This window comes from Podarcis tiliguerta (genome assembly GCF_965153285.1).
Source record: "Podarcis tiliguerta genome assembly, chromosome: 3".
NCBI lineage: Eukaryota > Metazoa > Chordata > Lepidosauria > Squamata > Lacertidae > Podarcis > Podarcis tiliguerta.
In genome coordinates, this window is record NC_139536.1 from 107402278 (window position 1) to 107416272 (window position 13995).

At 44.5% G+C, this 13995-nt stretch overlaps 2 protein-coding genes across 10 annotated transcripts in view; one reads left to right on the plus strand and one right to left on the minus strand.

Moving 5' to 3' along the window:
* The window catches only part of GPCPD1 (glycerophosphocholine phosphodiesterase 1), a 52776-nt gene extending 50954 nt beyond the window's left edge, over window positions 1-1822 (plus strand). For all 9 annotated transcript variants that reach the window (XM_083431962.1, XM_083431961.1, XM_083431963.1 and 6 more), the window contains one exon: window positions 190-1822. In XM_083431962.1, coding sequence (XP_083288088.1) covers window positions 190-379 — 190 coding nt within the window. In that variant the 3' untranslated portion in view covers window positions 380-1822. The remainder of the gene's footprint in view (window positions 1-189) is intronic.
* Window positions 1823-5953: 4131 nt separating this feature from the next.
* LOC310673550 (uncharacterized protein) lies at window positions 5954-13922 on the minus strand. The gene is made up of 3 exons (XM_083432024.1): window positions 13601-13922; window positions 8006-8367; window positions 5954-6097 (listed from the first exon to the last, which is right to left on the minus strand). The coding sequence occupies exons 1-3, from the start codon at window positions 13657-13659 to the stop codon at window positions 5970-5972; spliced, it is 549 nt and encodes a 182-aa protein (XP_083288150.1). The 5' UTR covers window positions 13660-13922; the 3' UTR covers window positions 5954-5969.
* Between the last annotated feature and the right edge of the window lie 73 nt (window positions 13923-13995).

The following is a 13995-nucleotide window of genomic DNA, read 5'->3' on the forward strand; positions in this document are numbered from 1 at the left end:
AATATTTGAGCACACAGGGATATAAAAGCAAATTTCATCGAAGTCTTAAAACATTGGTATAAAACTTTTTGGGGTGAAGACTTCAGTTGTGCTGGGGCATATCTGCTCTTGTGTATATAAGACCTTGAGTGTGCCTTTGGTATAGGTTGGCTTTGCATTCATTCCTTTCTCGTTGTATGTCTGCCTTAGGATTTATGACTGGATGCCTGAACAACCAAATATATTCCAGACCGAGCAGCTAGAGCGGTTGAAGCAGGAGGTACCAGAGCTCAAAAGTTGCCTCTGTCCCACCGTGAGCCACTTTAGTTCTCTAGGTCTATGTAAGTGTAGTAATAGCACCATACAAGCAAGGATGTCTGAAAGTTCAAGCAGTTTTTAGCAGACTCCGTGCACAGAGGAATGCTGTTTGGTATGTTCACCCAATTCTTTCCACTGAACAAAGCTAGCAATGCCTCACTGTTCTTGCATCCAAACGAAGCAATAACACATGGTCCACTGTAGAATATGAAAAGTCGTTGCTCAATTGTCAAAGCCATTGCTAGAATGCTTGGTCAGTGTAATTATTGGTTTACTCTACTCCTGTGTTTTGAACTGACCAGTTTAATGTGGAATCTGTGTACTGTAACATACGCACCTGGTTTCTGAGCAATCTGAAATGCAATAGTTGCCTAAGGATCTCAACTGCCAAATATCATTGTTCAATTGATTCGACTCCAATACTAGTGGAGAAGACTGTACTGTATAAGATAATATTTGGCCTGGGGGGAAAGGTACCTCAGGTGTGTGCATTTGCACCGATGCACACATCTATTCAGACAGGTGTGCCATCACATTGTAAAACTGCAATTGTAGCTTCATTCCCCGCTCCACCCCCACCCCCCATTGCCTTCAGGTTGCTGTAGTCTTGTCTTTTTATTTTGCCTGATACAATGATGAATGGCATAGCCTTTGCCTAGCAACCTTCAGGTGAATGGTACCCCTCCTTCACTGTTTTTGTATCTGAATTTTGCTGACGCACAGAATGTTGTCAATCACTATAAGCCAAATTGCCAGTGTCTGACTATAGGTTTAAAATATAGATATATCATTGTACTTAAATATTAAAGGCACAGATGCACAATACAAAAGCCAGTAAGTACTGCTCGAGATGTTTGCAGCAGTCCTTGCACTCTTGTGGTGCTATATGATGCAAGGGTAGTAAGGGCTGAATAAGAATGCTCAAATCTTTGCTCTTGCAAAACCACAATCCCTTTATATGTAGATAGCTAAATGAGGTTTGTATCATCTTTTTTTTCCTGGCCACTAGCAGCTGTGTTTAAAAAAAAGAAAAGAAAGAATGTTAGATTTGATTTTCAGAATGTAATAGGGTTGTAGTCTTTAACCTCTGGCTAATGTACTGTGTATAACTTATTCAGAAATTATGATATAGAGTATTTCGTCAAGTATGTATGTTTGCATGTACTTAAAACCCATACCTCTCTACAATACCAGGTAATTGAAGCTCAAGTATCTGTAACTTTTTACTGAAGTGTTCAAGTGCATAATAAAAATGGGGGGGGAAATCCTTCTATGGCAAATCAACAATTGAAAACAATAGCTTGTATAATATGAATCTTGTCACTGCTGTACAAAGCTGACTATATAAAAGTTCAATAAATGCAAGTATATGTACGTGGTTTTTGGTCTGTACTACTGAGTTGTTTGGTGGACGTAGTTTGTCTTGATTGCTTTGTATTGAACTTGCTTTTGTTGAAGAGCAGCCTTCAGGTCTCTGGGAATGATCTTATTTTAAAAATAAAATGCATTTTATATCTAAATATAATCTAGCTCTGCATTTGAGTTATTTGTAGTGGTTTGAGCCATGTGGTGCAATACTTAACTATGACCTAACTATGAATTTGGTTCTTCAGCCAACTTTTTAAAGTGGTCTAGACCCCATGCTCTGTATTGTCTGCGGGGTGAATTTTAACATGAATTCTCAGGCTGCTCATGGCATCCATATTTTTTCTGAGCCTTGACCCTTTTGCTTTGTAATAGTCATGCTTCCATTCTGGACGGTGAAATCACTAGGATTATAATGTTCATGGAGTGACAAAATACCTGCATACACTTTGCCAGGTGGCTCTCTTCTCTACTCACAGCTCTGTTTCTGGGGTCAATCAAAAGCAGCAGTACCATTGCTGCCATAGTCTTATCTAGATTCCTGCCTGACCAACCAGAATGAAGAAGAGGCAGAACATGTGTGGTATCTGCTTCTGAGCAGTTGGAGAAAAAGAGCGAGTGGAGCCACAAAGCTGAGGTGAAAACGCATTGAAGTGAGCTGCTTCTCTCTATTTTCCCTATCTTCATGCTAGTGGCATGAACCAACAAGATGTTTAAGAGATACTTTCCCTTGTTAGCCTTCCGTCCTCTCTTCCTCCAGCACTGCCACCGTCCAGCAGATCTTTCCTCAAACTCCAGTACAGTGGTACCTCAGGTTACATATGCTTCAGGTTGCAGACTCCGCTAACCCAGAAATATTACCTCGGGTTAAGTACTTTGCTTCAGGATGAGAACAGAAATCGTGATTCAGTGGCACAGCAGTAGCAGGAGGCCCCATTAGCTAAAGTGGTGCTTCAGGTTAAGAACAGTTTCAGGTTAAGTACGGACCTCCGGAACGAATTAAGTACTTAACCCGAGGTACCACTGTATTTCTTTTACTCCTTGCTCTGGAAACTTTCCCTCAAGCCCTACATTCCTAGAAGTCTTCCTCAAGCTCCACACAAGATATTCTGGAAGAAGGCAGCTTGCAGTCAACCTCGCCTCTCTTGCTCCAAACTTAACATGCTAAAAGATCCGTTCCTTGAAAGACCAGTTGCCCGACATTTGGGTTTCCAGCACTGTGTAGCTCCTTAATCCATCTGTTGGAAGAATTTCACTTTCCAAACACTGAAGGCAAACTGACATTTTGCCTGCATACCAGAGAGTGACCTTTTAAGCAGAACAAACACGTGGGGGGGGGGGAGAAACACCTTTGCTTGAGAAATGGGGTGGTGGGATATGTTTAGAGTGTATTCATTTGCAGATTAAGCAGTTTAGGGTGAGCTGTGAGACATTCTGTACTGACTAAGTTTTGTTTTCATATGCTGGAGTCAGCACTGCGCTTGGCAGCACCCTTGAATGCTCATGGTATAAGTTAGGGAACAGAACAAAGAGTTCAAGGCAGTTTCACTCGGAGAATTTCAAAAGCATCACAATAAACTTTGGCCAACTTTATTCAGGGGAGGTTAATGCACAGTTCTTTTATTATTATTTTTTTATATAATATTTTATTAAGATTTTCACAAAATAACAGAAAAAACAAAAAATAGAAAAAATAGAAAAAATAAACAATTAAAAACAATTCCATCTTTCAGAACATATCTTACATTTGCTTGTTTCTCGGACTTCCCCACACCTCCCCTCTTTGTATTCCAATTCGGTTGTTTGTTCAGCAAATCCTTTCCCTCTTTACCTTTATCTTAATTATGATCTTAATATATTTTAACTTTAACTTTCCATCTGTTAACATTCCATTTTTACATATTCTTTCATAACATTATTGCTAAAAACCCCTTAACCTCAATCCAACATCATTCTATCATTCATTAATTTTGCAGTGTTTCTGTAGATAATCTTTAAATTTCTTCCAATCTTCTTCCACCAACCCTTCTCCCTGGTCTCGGATACTGCCAGGGTTAATGCACAGTTCTTAGTCCTGCTTCATGGATGTGAGCGACAAGATGGTATTCTAAGAGTCTCAAAATGCATACACATCTACCTGCACCTTATGATTAGCTACTGGGCTAAGTTCAAGGAGCTAGTAGTGGGCTACAAAGGACTGTTCAGATTGGGACCGGGATACTTGAAAGATCATCTCATCCCCTATGTGCCCAACCAATCACTGTACTCAGCAAGGAGATGGTGGCATCCTTCAGGAGGTACGTTCTGCACAATTCCAGAACTGGACCTTCCTGGAATTCCCATTAGATATCTGACAAGCGCCATCTCTACCATCTTTGCAGTGCTTTTTGAATATATATTTCAACAAGCTGTCCAAGTGGAGATACTTATCCTAGGTATCTGTGTGTGACAGCTGAAGGCTACACCTTAGTTCTCTTCTCACATTTACTAAATAAAGAGCTACCATTGCAGTTCTTTAAGTCAGAGTTAGGGTACCTGTATCTCTCCAGGTGTTCAGTTCCCAACTCCCAGTAGCTCCCAACCATTATGGGCAATCATCAGGGATAATGGGACCTATTTTCTAGAAACAACTGATGGACCACAGAGTCCTTACCCCTGATTTTAGCAAGCACAGGAAGACTCAAAGTCTGCTCTTAAGACTGATGGATGAAAAGCAGCAGAGGTGTTAGAGTGACAAAGATGTTTCCAACCCAAGGCTGAGCTTTGTGGCAAGCATTTAAAACCTGTGACCCTCCAGTTGTTGGACTCCAGTTCACATCTGTCCCAGCCAACATAGACTGGTATTTATATGGCAGCTCCACCCTTCCACTGGAATCACACAGAATTTTAGGAGCTGAATTGCACTTTCAAAGCATCAACATTACAACAAATTTTGGATTCATAGCTACTTTACACAAACTTTATGTTAACAGGAAACCTGAATAATACCGTATTGGCCCGAATATAAACTGCACCTTTAAAATTCAAGGGGGGGGGGGAGAAAAAAAAGGCAATACCCGAATATAAGCTGCTCCCTTAGAATTCCGCAGGCACTCACACCCGTTCCATATGTCTGTTTCAGCAGTGAAATTGTAAAAGCCAATCTTTGTAAGGTCACGAATTTTAGCTGCACTTTAACTTTTCACCGTCGGAATTTGGAAAAAAAGTGAGGCTTATTTTCAGGCCAATACGGTAATCCATTTTGAAAGAGACTTTATTAAGCAACATAAATCTTGATCGTTTTAGTTTTACTATCCTAACTTTCTGTAAACAATCTTAGAGGCTGGGGTTTTTTTAATGATCAAGCAGAATATAAATGTTGTTAAATCAATAAATATGTGTTATCTCCTCCCAGTATTTATAGACCACTTTTCACCATAAACGGTCTCAAAGTTGTTTAGAAAACAACGCATCCGTCAAGTAAAATGGTGCGTAATAAAAACGAAAAATTGGCCTGATAAAACTTACTTGAAATGCCTGTAGGAATAGAAAGGACTTCATCAATTGCAAGTGAAGACTCTGCAAAATCTGGAGAGTCACCAGCAACTCAGCCCCCCACTTCAAACAATGTGATCCAGTTGAAGCATTCCTTTGCAAGCAGGAAGTCAGGGAGACCTGCTGGTGTCATGACACACAGAACCTTCACATTTAATATATGTATATTTGTTCCAGCCCAGATTATAGTGCTTAAAACGAGAACTCTGCCAATGTTTCTGGGGTGAGGTGGACTTGAACTTTTTGCCAGTAATAACGAAGAGGAAAATGATAGCACAGCAGTGTGCCGAAGAATAAACAAACTGCTTTCGTTTGGGTCGCTGCCTGATCCACTTGACCTTCAACCCCAGTAACTAGCTTGTTAAGGGAGCAGGAATTTATGCTTTGTGTGGGATAAACTATAGATCCCAGGATTACACCAGCTTCCATTTAGTAAGTGCGTTTCCAGGCCAAGAGATGGGACGGAAGACCTTCATATGCAGCAACACTGGCATGTTTTGGGGGAATCACACCACTAATAGAGAGGAGGAATGCCCATCTGCCATATTTTCATGATTTTTTGAAGCATAGCCACCACACCCTTTCCATATTCCTGCTCTCTCCTGTCTCTCAGTTCAGCTTTTGTTCGAAGGCTGCCTGCAGAATCTATGCATCTTCTGCAATCGGGAGGATAATTATGAGTTAACCTGGCCCCGTGCAGGAAGACCCACTGGCCAGCAGTTCTGAAACATGGACATCCATATGCTGCAAGTCTGTTGATGATCAAGGCACTTTTAATGGGCAAGTGTTGATGCAACTTTCTGGGATGACTCAATCAGATTTATGTCGGGCACCTTCCTGGGATGGTGGTTGAGAAAATTAAAACAAAAGGCTGGTGTGCCGTTCTTCCTATCTTCTTGATCTGAAAGAAACAAGGACACAGCAATCTGTTCTCTGAAAAAAAGATAATTTGTGGGAACATAATAGCTAACAGCATCTTAAAAAGCAGAGACATCACCTTGCCAACAAAGGTCCGTATAGTTAAAGCTATGGTTTTCCCAGTAGTGATGTATGGAAGTGAGAGCTGGACCATAAAGAAGGCTGATCGCCGAAGAATTGATGCTTTTGAATTATGGTGCTGGAGATTTCTTGAGAGTCCCATGGACTGCAAGAAGATCAAACCTATCCATTCTGAAGGAAATCAGCCCTGAGTGCTCACTGGAAGGACAGATCCTGAAGCTGAGGCTCCAATACTTTGGCCACCTCATGAGAAGAGAAGACTCCCTGGAAAAGGCCCTGATGTTGGAAAGATGGAGGGCACAAGGAGAAGGGGACGACAGAGGACAAGATGGTTGGACAGTGTTCTCAAAGTTACCAGCATGAGTTTGACCAAACTGCGGGAGGCAGTGGAAGACAGGAGTGCCTGGCGTGCTCTGGTCCATGGGGTCACAAAGAGTCGGACACGACTAAACTGTTGGGTGTAGTGAAGGGTTAACCTTCTGTGCCTCGAGGAAAGCAGCTTGGAATGCTGTGTACTGAGTGGAAATCGAAAGCAGTCTGTTGCGTAGCTGCAAGCAGAGAGAGAAGATGCAGCTTAACTCAGATGGAAGTTGGAGTTTGTAAATACGTTTTTTTGAGCCAATAAAGAGATATTAGGACAGAAGAAACGTTTGGGACTCATTTACTGTTCTTTCGACACACGACCGCTGTGCAACTTTGCTAATTGCTAATTGTTTTACGACCTGCAGAGGCTCGCAGGGGGAAGTGTGGCTGGGCGCCGAACTATAAAGCAATAAACCTATCAAGATAAACAACAACAAAATAGCTTTAAAAAAAAAAGGTTTTAGAAAAGCACTGGATTCTCGTAATTGAGATGCTCATTATTAGTCATGGCATGAGTACTATTTATTATTAATAGGCATCCTGTGCCATTATCATCATCATCATCATCATCATCATCATCATCACTATTACTACATACCCCTTGTCCGGATGGGGGTTAGAGAGAGGTTTTGGAGGCTGTGTAGAAACTAGTCTACTGTACAAAGGCAAAACTGGCATTCATCGCTCCACCATATGCCCACAACTTCAAAAGGTTGTCCACAAATGAATGCAGGCCTTGGGATGAAAATGTTTCCTTATAAAAGCAGGCTGTTGCGGAGTGCAGCTACACAGAACAACCTAGGTAAAGGTAAAGGGACCCCTGACCATTAGGTCCAGTCGTGGCCGACTCTGGGGTTGTGGCGCTCATCTCGCTTTACTGGCCGAGGGAGACGGCGTACAGCTTCCGGGTCATGTGGCCAGCATGACGAAGCCGCTTCTGGCGAACCAAAGCAGCGCACGGAAACACCGTTTACCTTCCCGCTTATCTACTTATCTACTTGCACTTTGACGTGCTTTTGAACTGCTAGGTTGGCAGGAGCAGGGACCGAGCAACGGGCTCTCACCCCGTCGTGGGGATTTGAACCGCCGACCTTCTGATTGGCAAGTCCTAGGCTCTGTGGTTTAACCCACAGCACCACCCTTGTCCCTACAGAACAACCTACCTTCTCTCAAATGGGTGGTAAGGATGGTGATACAGGCAAATTTATTTTTCATGCTCTCTCATTTGTAAGAAGAGCATCTCCTAGGCCAGAGGTGACTTGGGGTCCACCCTGAGCTGCCACTGGTGATTGCTGTGCCTCTCCCCGCCCCCAAGATATCTCCGCTCATCTTCCTACTGAAGTGATGCAACCAGAAGCCATATCCTGCCTAGGCAGACATGTAGCTGGCTGGATGGCACATACATTGAGACAAGCCATATATTTCAATTCTCCTACTCCCCGCTGACCTTTCAGTACCCTAGAATCTATCCTTTTCCCCATTAGACCATTTATGTGGGTCTGCTGTGCTCCGGCGTCCTTCTGTCTCCTGTCATCAGATCTCTCAAGGTGCTCTCCATCTGTTTCCCCTTTGCATGGGACGTCAGAAAGGTTCTCCATCACGGTCTGCTCCTCTCTCTGCCCCTGCTTAACATCTTGCAGAAGATCTCCATCGTCCTTGGTGATGTGCACCATTGCTACAATGGTGAAGGTGTTGCAGTGCCCAACGATGCTCTGCTTGTCTGATAAGAAATGGGAGAGATTATCCATCTTCAGTCTCTCCATGTTCTGAGGTTCCTCATCAGAAATTGCCAGCTCAAGGATGTCTCTCCTGGAAATGCAAAAAAAGGGATCAAAGTTGGGAGGCATATGAAGTCATTTGAGTTAAACTACTCTTCTTGGGACATGGGTGGCGCTGTGGGTTAAACCACTGGGCCTACGGCTTGCTGATCAGAAGGTTGGCGGTTCAAATCCCTGCGACAGGGTGAGCTCCCGTTGCTCGGTCCCTGCTCCTGCCAACCTAGCAGTTCGAAAGCACATCAAAGTGCAAGTAGATAAATAGATACCGCTCCGGCGGAAATGTGAACGGCGTTTCCGTGCGCTGCTCTGGTTCGCCAGAAACGGCTTAGTCCTGCTGTCCACAAGACCGGGAAGCTGTACGTCGGCTCCCTCGGCCAATAAAGCGAGATGAGCACCGCAACCCCAGAGTCGGCCACGACTGGACCTAATGGTCAGGGGTCCCTTTATCTTTACCTTACTCTTCTTGAGAGGTTATATTGCCAATGAGGGAAGAAAAAGAAAGGATGAATGGGGGGGGGGTGGATCATGATTCTTGGTCTCTGTGTTTAGCTCTGTATATGCATGGATATTAATTAACATAAATCCCCAGTGGCGTAGTGTGGGGGGTGCAGGGGGGCCGGCCGCACCGGGCACAACATCTGGGGGGGCGCGCGCTCGCACTCTTAGCTCTCTGCCCCTACCTGGCTCACTCACTCTCTCTCACTGCAGTGCTGGCTGTGCGAATCCGATCCGAGCCGCCAGGTTGCCGCCCACTGTGGAGGGGAGGGTGCCAGGCGTGCGGTGCGGAGAGAGAGCGAGGGACTATCTGGGGGAGGGACAGTGCAGCGGGGGGGGGGGCGCAAATTACTTGCCTTGCCCCGGGTTAGGGGCGCAAATTACTTGCCTTGCCCCGGGTGCTGACAACCCACGCTACGCCACTGTAAATCCCTACCCACCAGCAGCAATAGCAACAGTGGGACGGTCTCTCCTTCCTTGGAGGTTTTTAAGCAGAGGTTGGATGGCCACCTCTCATGGATGCTTTAGCTGAGATTCCTGCATTGCAGGGGGCTGGACTAGATGACCTTTGGTGTCACTTCCAGCTGTACCATTCTGGGATTGATTCTATGATTCCTGCCTTCTAAAGCAAAGGTGGGCAACCTGCAGCCCAAATCCTGGTTTTTTGCACCCCTTAACACCTTTGAAGTTGCCCTGCTCTTCCATGCTATCAGAGACTGCTTCAAGATTCCAAGAAAGTATTTAGTTACACCATTTCTAGATTTCAAAAGGAAGTCATAGAAGGGAAAGTGAAGTTGCTGAAGGGTGCATATAGTATTCTGCTAGAATGGGAAACAAAAGATGAGGAGGTGAAATCGGTCATGATCAATGGGCACAAGATCTAGGACATAACATACAATTTGAAGATTGGGAAAAACTGTGGGAAATAGATTTAAAATTTACAGATTGTTCTCTTTTGAAATAAAACTACATGAAAATGATGTATAGATGGTATATAACACCAGTACAGATAGCAAAAATGTATAAAACTGGGTCAAACATATGTTGACAACGTAAAGAAAAGGAAGGGACCTTTTAACATATGTGGTGGGAATGCAGAGAATTTTTTTTAAATTGGGAAATGGTATATAATGAATTGAAGAAAATGTTTAAAATGACATATGCAAAAAAAACCCAGAAGCATTTTTGTTAGGGATTGTAGGACAAGACCTGCCAAGGAAAATAAAGAATTTATTTATGTATGCTACAACAGCGGCAAAAGTCTTCATAGCACAAGGATGGAAGAATAAGGAAACCCCGACAAAAGAACAGTGGCAAGAGAAATTGATGAACTATGCAGAACTGGCGAAACTGACATACAAATTGCAAGATAGGGACAACTGTGACTTCAAAAAAGAATGGGAACTTTTTACAAATTATTTAAAAAGGTAACAAAATGAACTGGACTCCTTGGCAGGTTTTGAATAAACATACACAAATTTATTGAAGGTTAATATAGTAGATAGATAATATAAGGATATTTGCTTTCGTAGATTTTCACGGGTACAGGAATGCAGGTTTTGGTGTCCTCGGGTGTCTTCCCGTGTAAAAGTTGGGGTGTCTAGGCGACGTTTCGACGAGGTCTCACTCGTCATCTTCAGGCTGGTGCTTTCGGCTTCTTGTTACTGGAACAGAGCAGGATCTCAGTGTTTGAGTTCCTATAAATACTGTTGAGGAGGTGTGGTGTATAGCCTCCAATGTTCTGGGCAGAGAGGAGGTTCCCAGGCTAGTGTGCCTTTTCTTCTTTTGTTCCTTAATTACTTGAGGGATATCTTGAGTGATTTCTTGAGTGATTTCCTGAATCCCACTTAGGTGGGTCATTAGGTGTGGATTAGTTGCTAAAGCCTTCGTGTCTTGAACTCTTGAACTTTGTGAAGAGTTTTTCTGAGAAGATGGCTGTACTGCACTTGGTTGTGCTCTGGCTTGGCTTCGTGTATAGGGGCGAGCTGTGGTTTTGTGGCCTGTGCCAGCCAGATCTGTGTAGGGATTGCAGGGGGGTGCAGCATCCGGAGGTGCCACCCTGGTTTGGCTACTGGATGGTGTCTGTAATTTATCTGTGGAGAGGGTCTGGGTTTGGGTCTGGTGTGGTTGATTGGTGATGGCGTTCTGTGTGCCTCTGGATCTGGTGTCAGATTTTGTGGGGAGGGCTAATTTCCAGATGTCTGGCAAGCGGGATGTGTCGTCACGCTTGTTCATGTTGTGAGGGTGTTTCTCTATCTCGATGGCTTCCATGATTATTCTCTTGTGGTGATGTTCCATGTTAAAGAGCAATTTGGAATCTGCAAAATTAATTTCGTGTCCTGTTTCTTTCATGTGTTGGAAAAGAGAGGAAGTTTGACACCAGATCCAGAGGCACACAGAACGCCATCACCAATCAACCACACCAGACCCAAACCCAGACCCTCTCCACAGATAAATTACAGACACCATCCAGTAGCCAAACCAGGGTGGCACCTCCGGATGCTGCACCCCCCTGCAATCCCTACACAGATCTGGCTGGCACAGGCCACAAAACCACAGCTCGCCCCTATACACGAAGCCAAGCCAGAGCACAACCAAGTGCAGTACAGCCATCTTCTCAGAAAAACTCTTCACAAAGTTCAAGAGTTCAAGACACGAAGGCTTTAGCAACTAATCCACACCTAATGACCCACCTAAGTGGGATTCAGGAAATCACTCAAGAAATCACTCAAGATATCCCTCAAGTAATTAAGGAACAAAAGAAGAAAAGGCACACTAGCCTGGGAACCTCCTCTCTGCCCAGAACATTGGAGGCTATACACCACACCTCCTCAACAGTATTTATAGGAACTCAAACACTGAGATCCTGCTCTGTTCCAGTAACAAGAAGCCGAAAGCACCAGCCTGAAGATGACGAGTGAGACCTCGTCGAAACGTCGCCTAGACACCCCAACTTTTACACGGGAAGACACCCGAGGACACCAAAACCTGCATAATATAAGGATGTATATACAATTTTATAGTATGCAGAGAACAGCATGAGTTGAGAAACCAGATAAAGGAGCTGAGAGAAGTCTTGGGGGGGAGGGGGGAGGGTTCGTTAGGAAGGTGGGGGGGAAAGGGGGGAAATAATGAAGATGATTTGTTTTGATAATTTGTTACATTGAAATTGTTAATGAAAAAATTATTAAAAAAAGAAAAATGCTCCTATCTCAAATGAATAAATGAATTAAAAAAAGAGACTGCTTCGAGATTCTCATTGTTTTGGGGTGGGGTTCAATCATGTGCAACAAATTCAGATCGTGCAACTATAGTAGAACAGGAAGTCTTGCAAAACAAAACCACCCCCCCCAAAAAAAAAATTAAGTGAAAAGGAAAGTAGGAGGACAATCTAACCTGCAGGCAAAAAAATCAAAATGAATGCTCAATAATCAGGTCATCCGGAGGTACCCAAAATGCCTTCCTCCCTGGTCATTTTCTCCTTCATTTTCCTGGTTTTTAAAAGTCCCCCCTGCCATACACTTTCTATGTCATTTCAGAACAATTGAAAATGGAGAGGATTGCATTTGATGCAAACACATTGTGTTCAAAATAATAGCCACAGAGTGTTTCCCCCAGTTGTATGGCTGAAGGGAAAATATTCCCTGCCTCACACAAACTGGCTGAGAACAAATTGGTAGTCCGTGAGCACCTCCAGACTATCAGAAATATGAAGGAGCAATTCAGACATATACCAGGAAATTCCGGTTTGCACAATTATAGTGGATTAAAGCACTCTGTTGCCCTGTCGAAGACAGAAACAGCAGCTTTCTTTCCAACAGCCCAATCCACCCATGATTTATAAGGAGGCTTCCGTGATTTCCTAGCACACCGGTGAGTTGGTCAAATGATTCTTTAATGAAACCCAGTAATGGATGGATGGACCACACATCTCACCTAGCTATCATATATTTAAAGTATATTTAAAACGCATGACTCCCCCCTCCGAATCCTGGGAATTTTAGTTTGTTAAGGGTGCTGGGAACTGTAGCTCTGTGAAAGGTAAACTGCCATTGCCGGGATTCTTTGGGGAAAGCCACGCCCTTTAAATGTAATTTGCATGCAGACATCCCTCCACCTATGATGCCATTTTTTTTCCTTTAGTGTGATGGCCTGGGATTCGGACTCAGAGGCTGAACCTGAGGAATCCCAGCCTGCACAGGAGTCCCCGCCTCCAGAACCAGCTGGGGACTGAGCCTGAAGGGTCCTCACCTGTGCTGGATCCTCAGGTGCAGGCACCAGCTGAGTCTGCTCTGGTCCCTGAGGTGATGGAGGACCCATTGCCTGCAGGGGCTCCACTCTCAGCCCCATCAGAGGAGGTTGCCTCTGGGTCCGGTAACCCTCCAGCCTCTCCTGAGCTGCAGAGACTCAGGGCAGAGAGGTGGAGGGAACTAAGTTCCTGCAGGAGCAGTGCTCGCCTCCAGGCCAGGAGAGGCAAGTCACCAGAGGATCAGGGCCGCCCTATGCCTTGGGGCAGATAAAAGCCGGCCAGCTCCAGTCCCAGGTTGTGGGAGCAACGTTGTTGTTAGCCTGTTCCTGCCTGCACCCTGTCCTGCTCTTCTGCCAGAGTTCCTGACCCTACCCAACTCCCCGCCTTGGACCCAGCTACAGCTTTGATGGACAGCCTCCATACAGCACCATCAACCTCAGACTGGACTCGGACCTCGCCTCTTGGTTAGCCCCCGGGACCAGCGCATTTAGAGTCAGAGTTGGTTTGATCCTGAACATACCTTTTATTTCTGTCAAAGCACTTGAAGAAATTCCAGCATGTTAGATTCTGTTTTGCCATCCTGTTCTTCTGCTCCCTGAAGGCTGTTGAAATGGTGGTGCCCTCTGCTTAAAGTTAAAATCCGTCCGCAACCGGAAGAGACTAGATTACTGCTCACTCATAACCAAGAGGCTGGAGAGGAGATCATATCCCCCATTGAATCCTCTGTCATGGGTTGGTGATCTCAGGGCCAAAAAGCACCTCAGAGCCATTGTGATGCCATTGTGACGCAAGAGACCTCTTGTCCAATCCTTGCCATGCTCTTCAAAAGCTGTGTCCAGGAAATAACTTGGGCAGCACCATCAATGCTCTTGGTACCCATGATTACCTGTCTCACTGCAACTCTCTCTGGTCAAT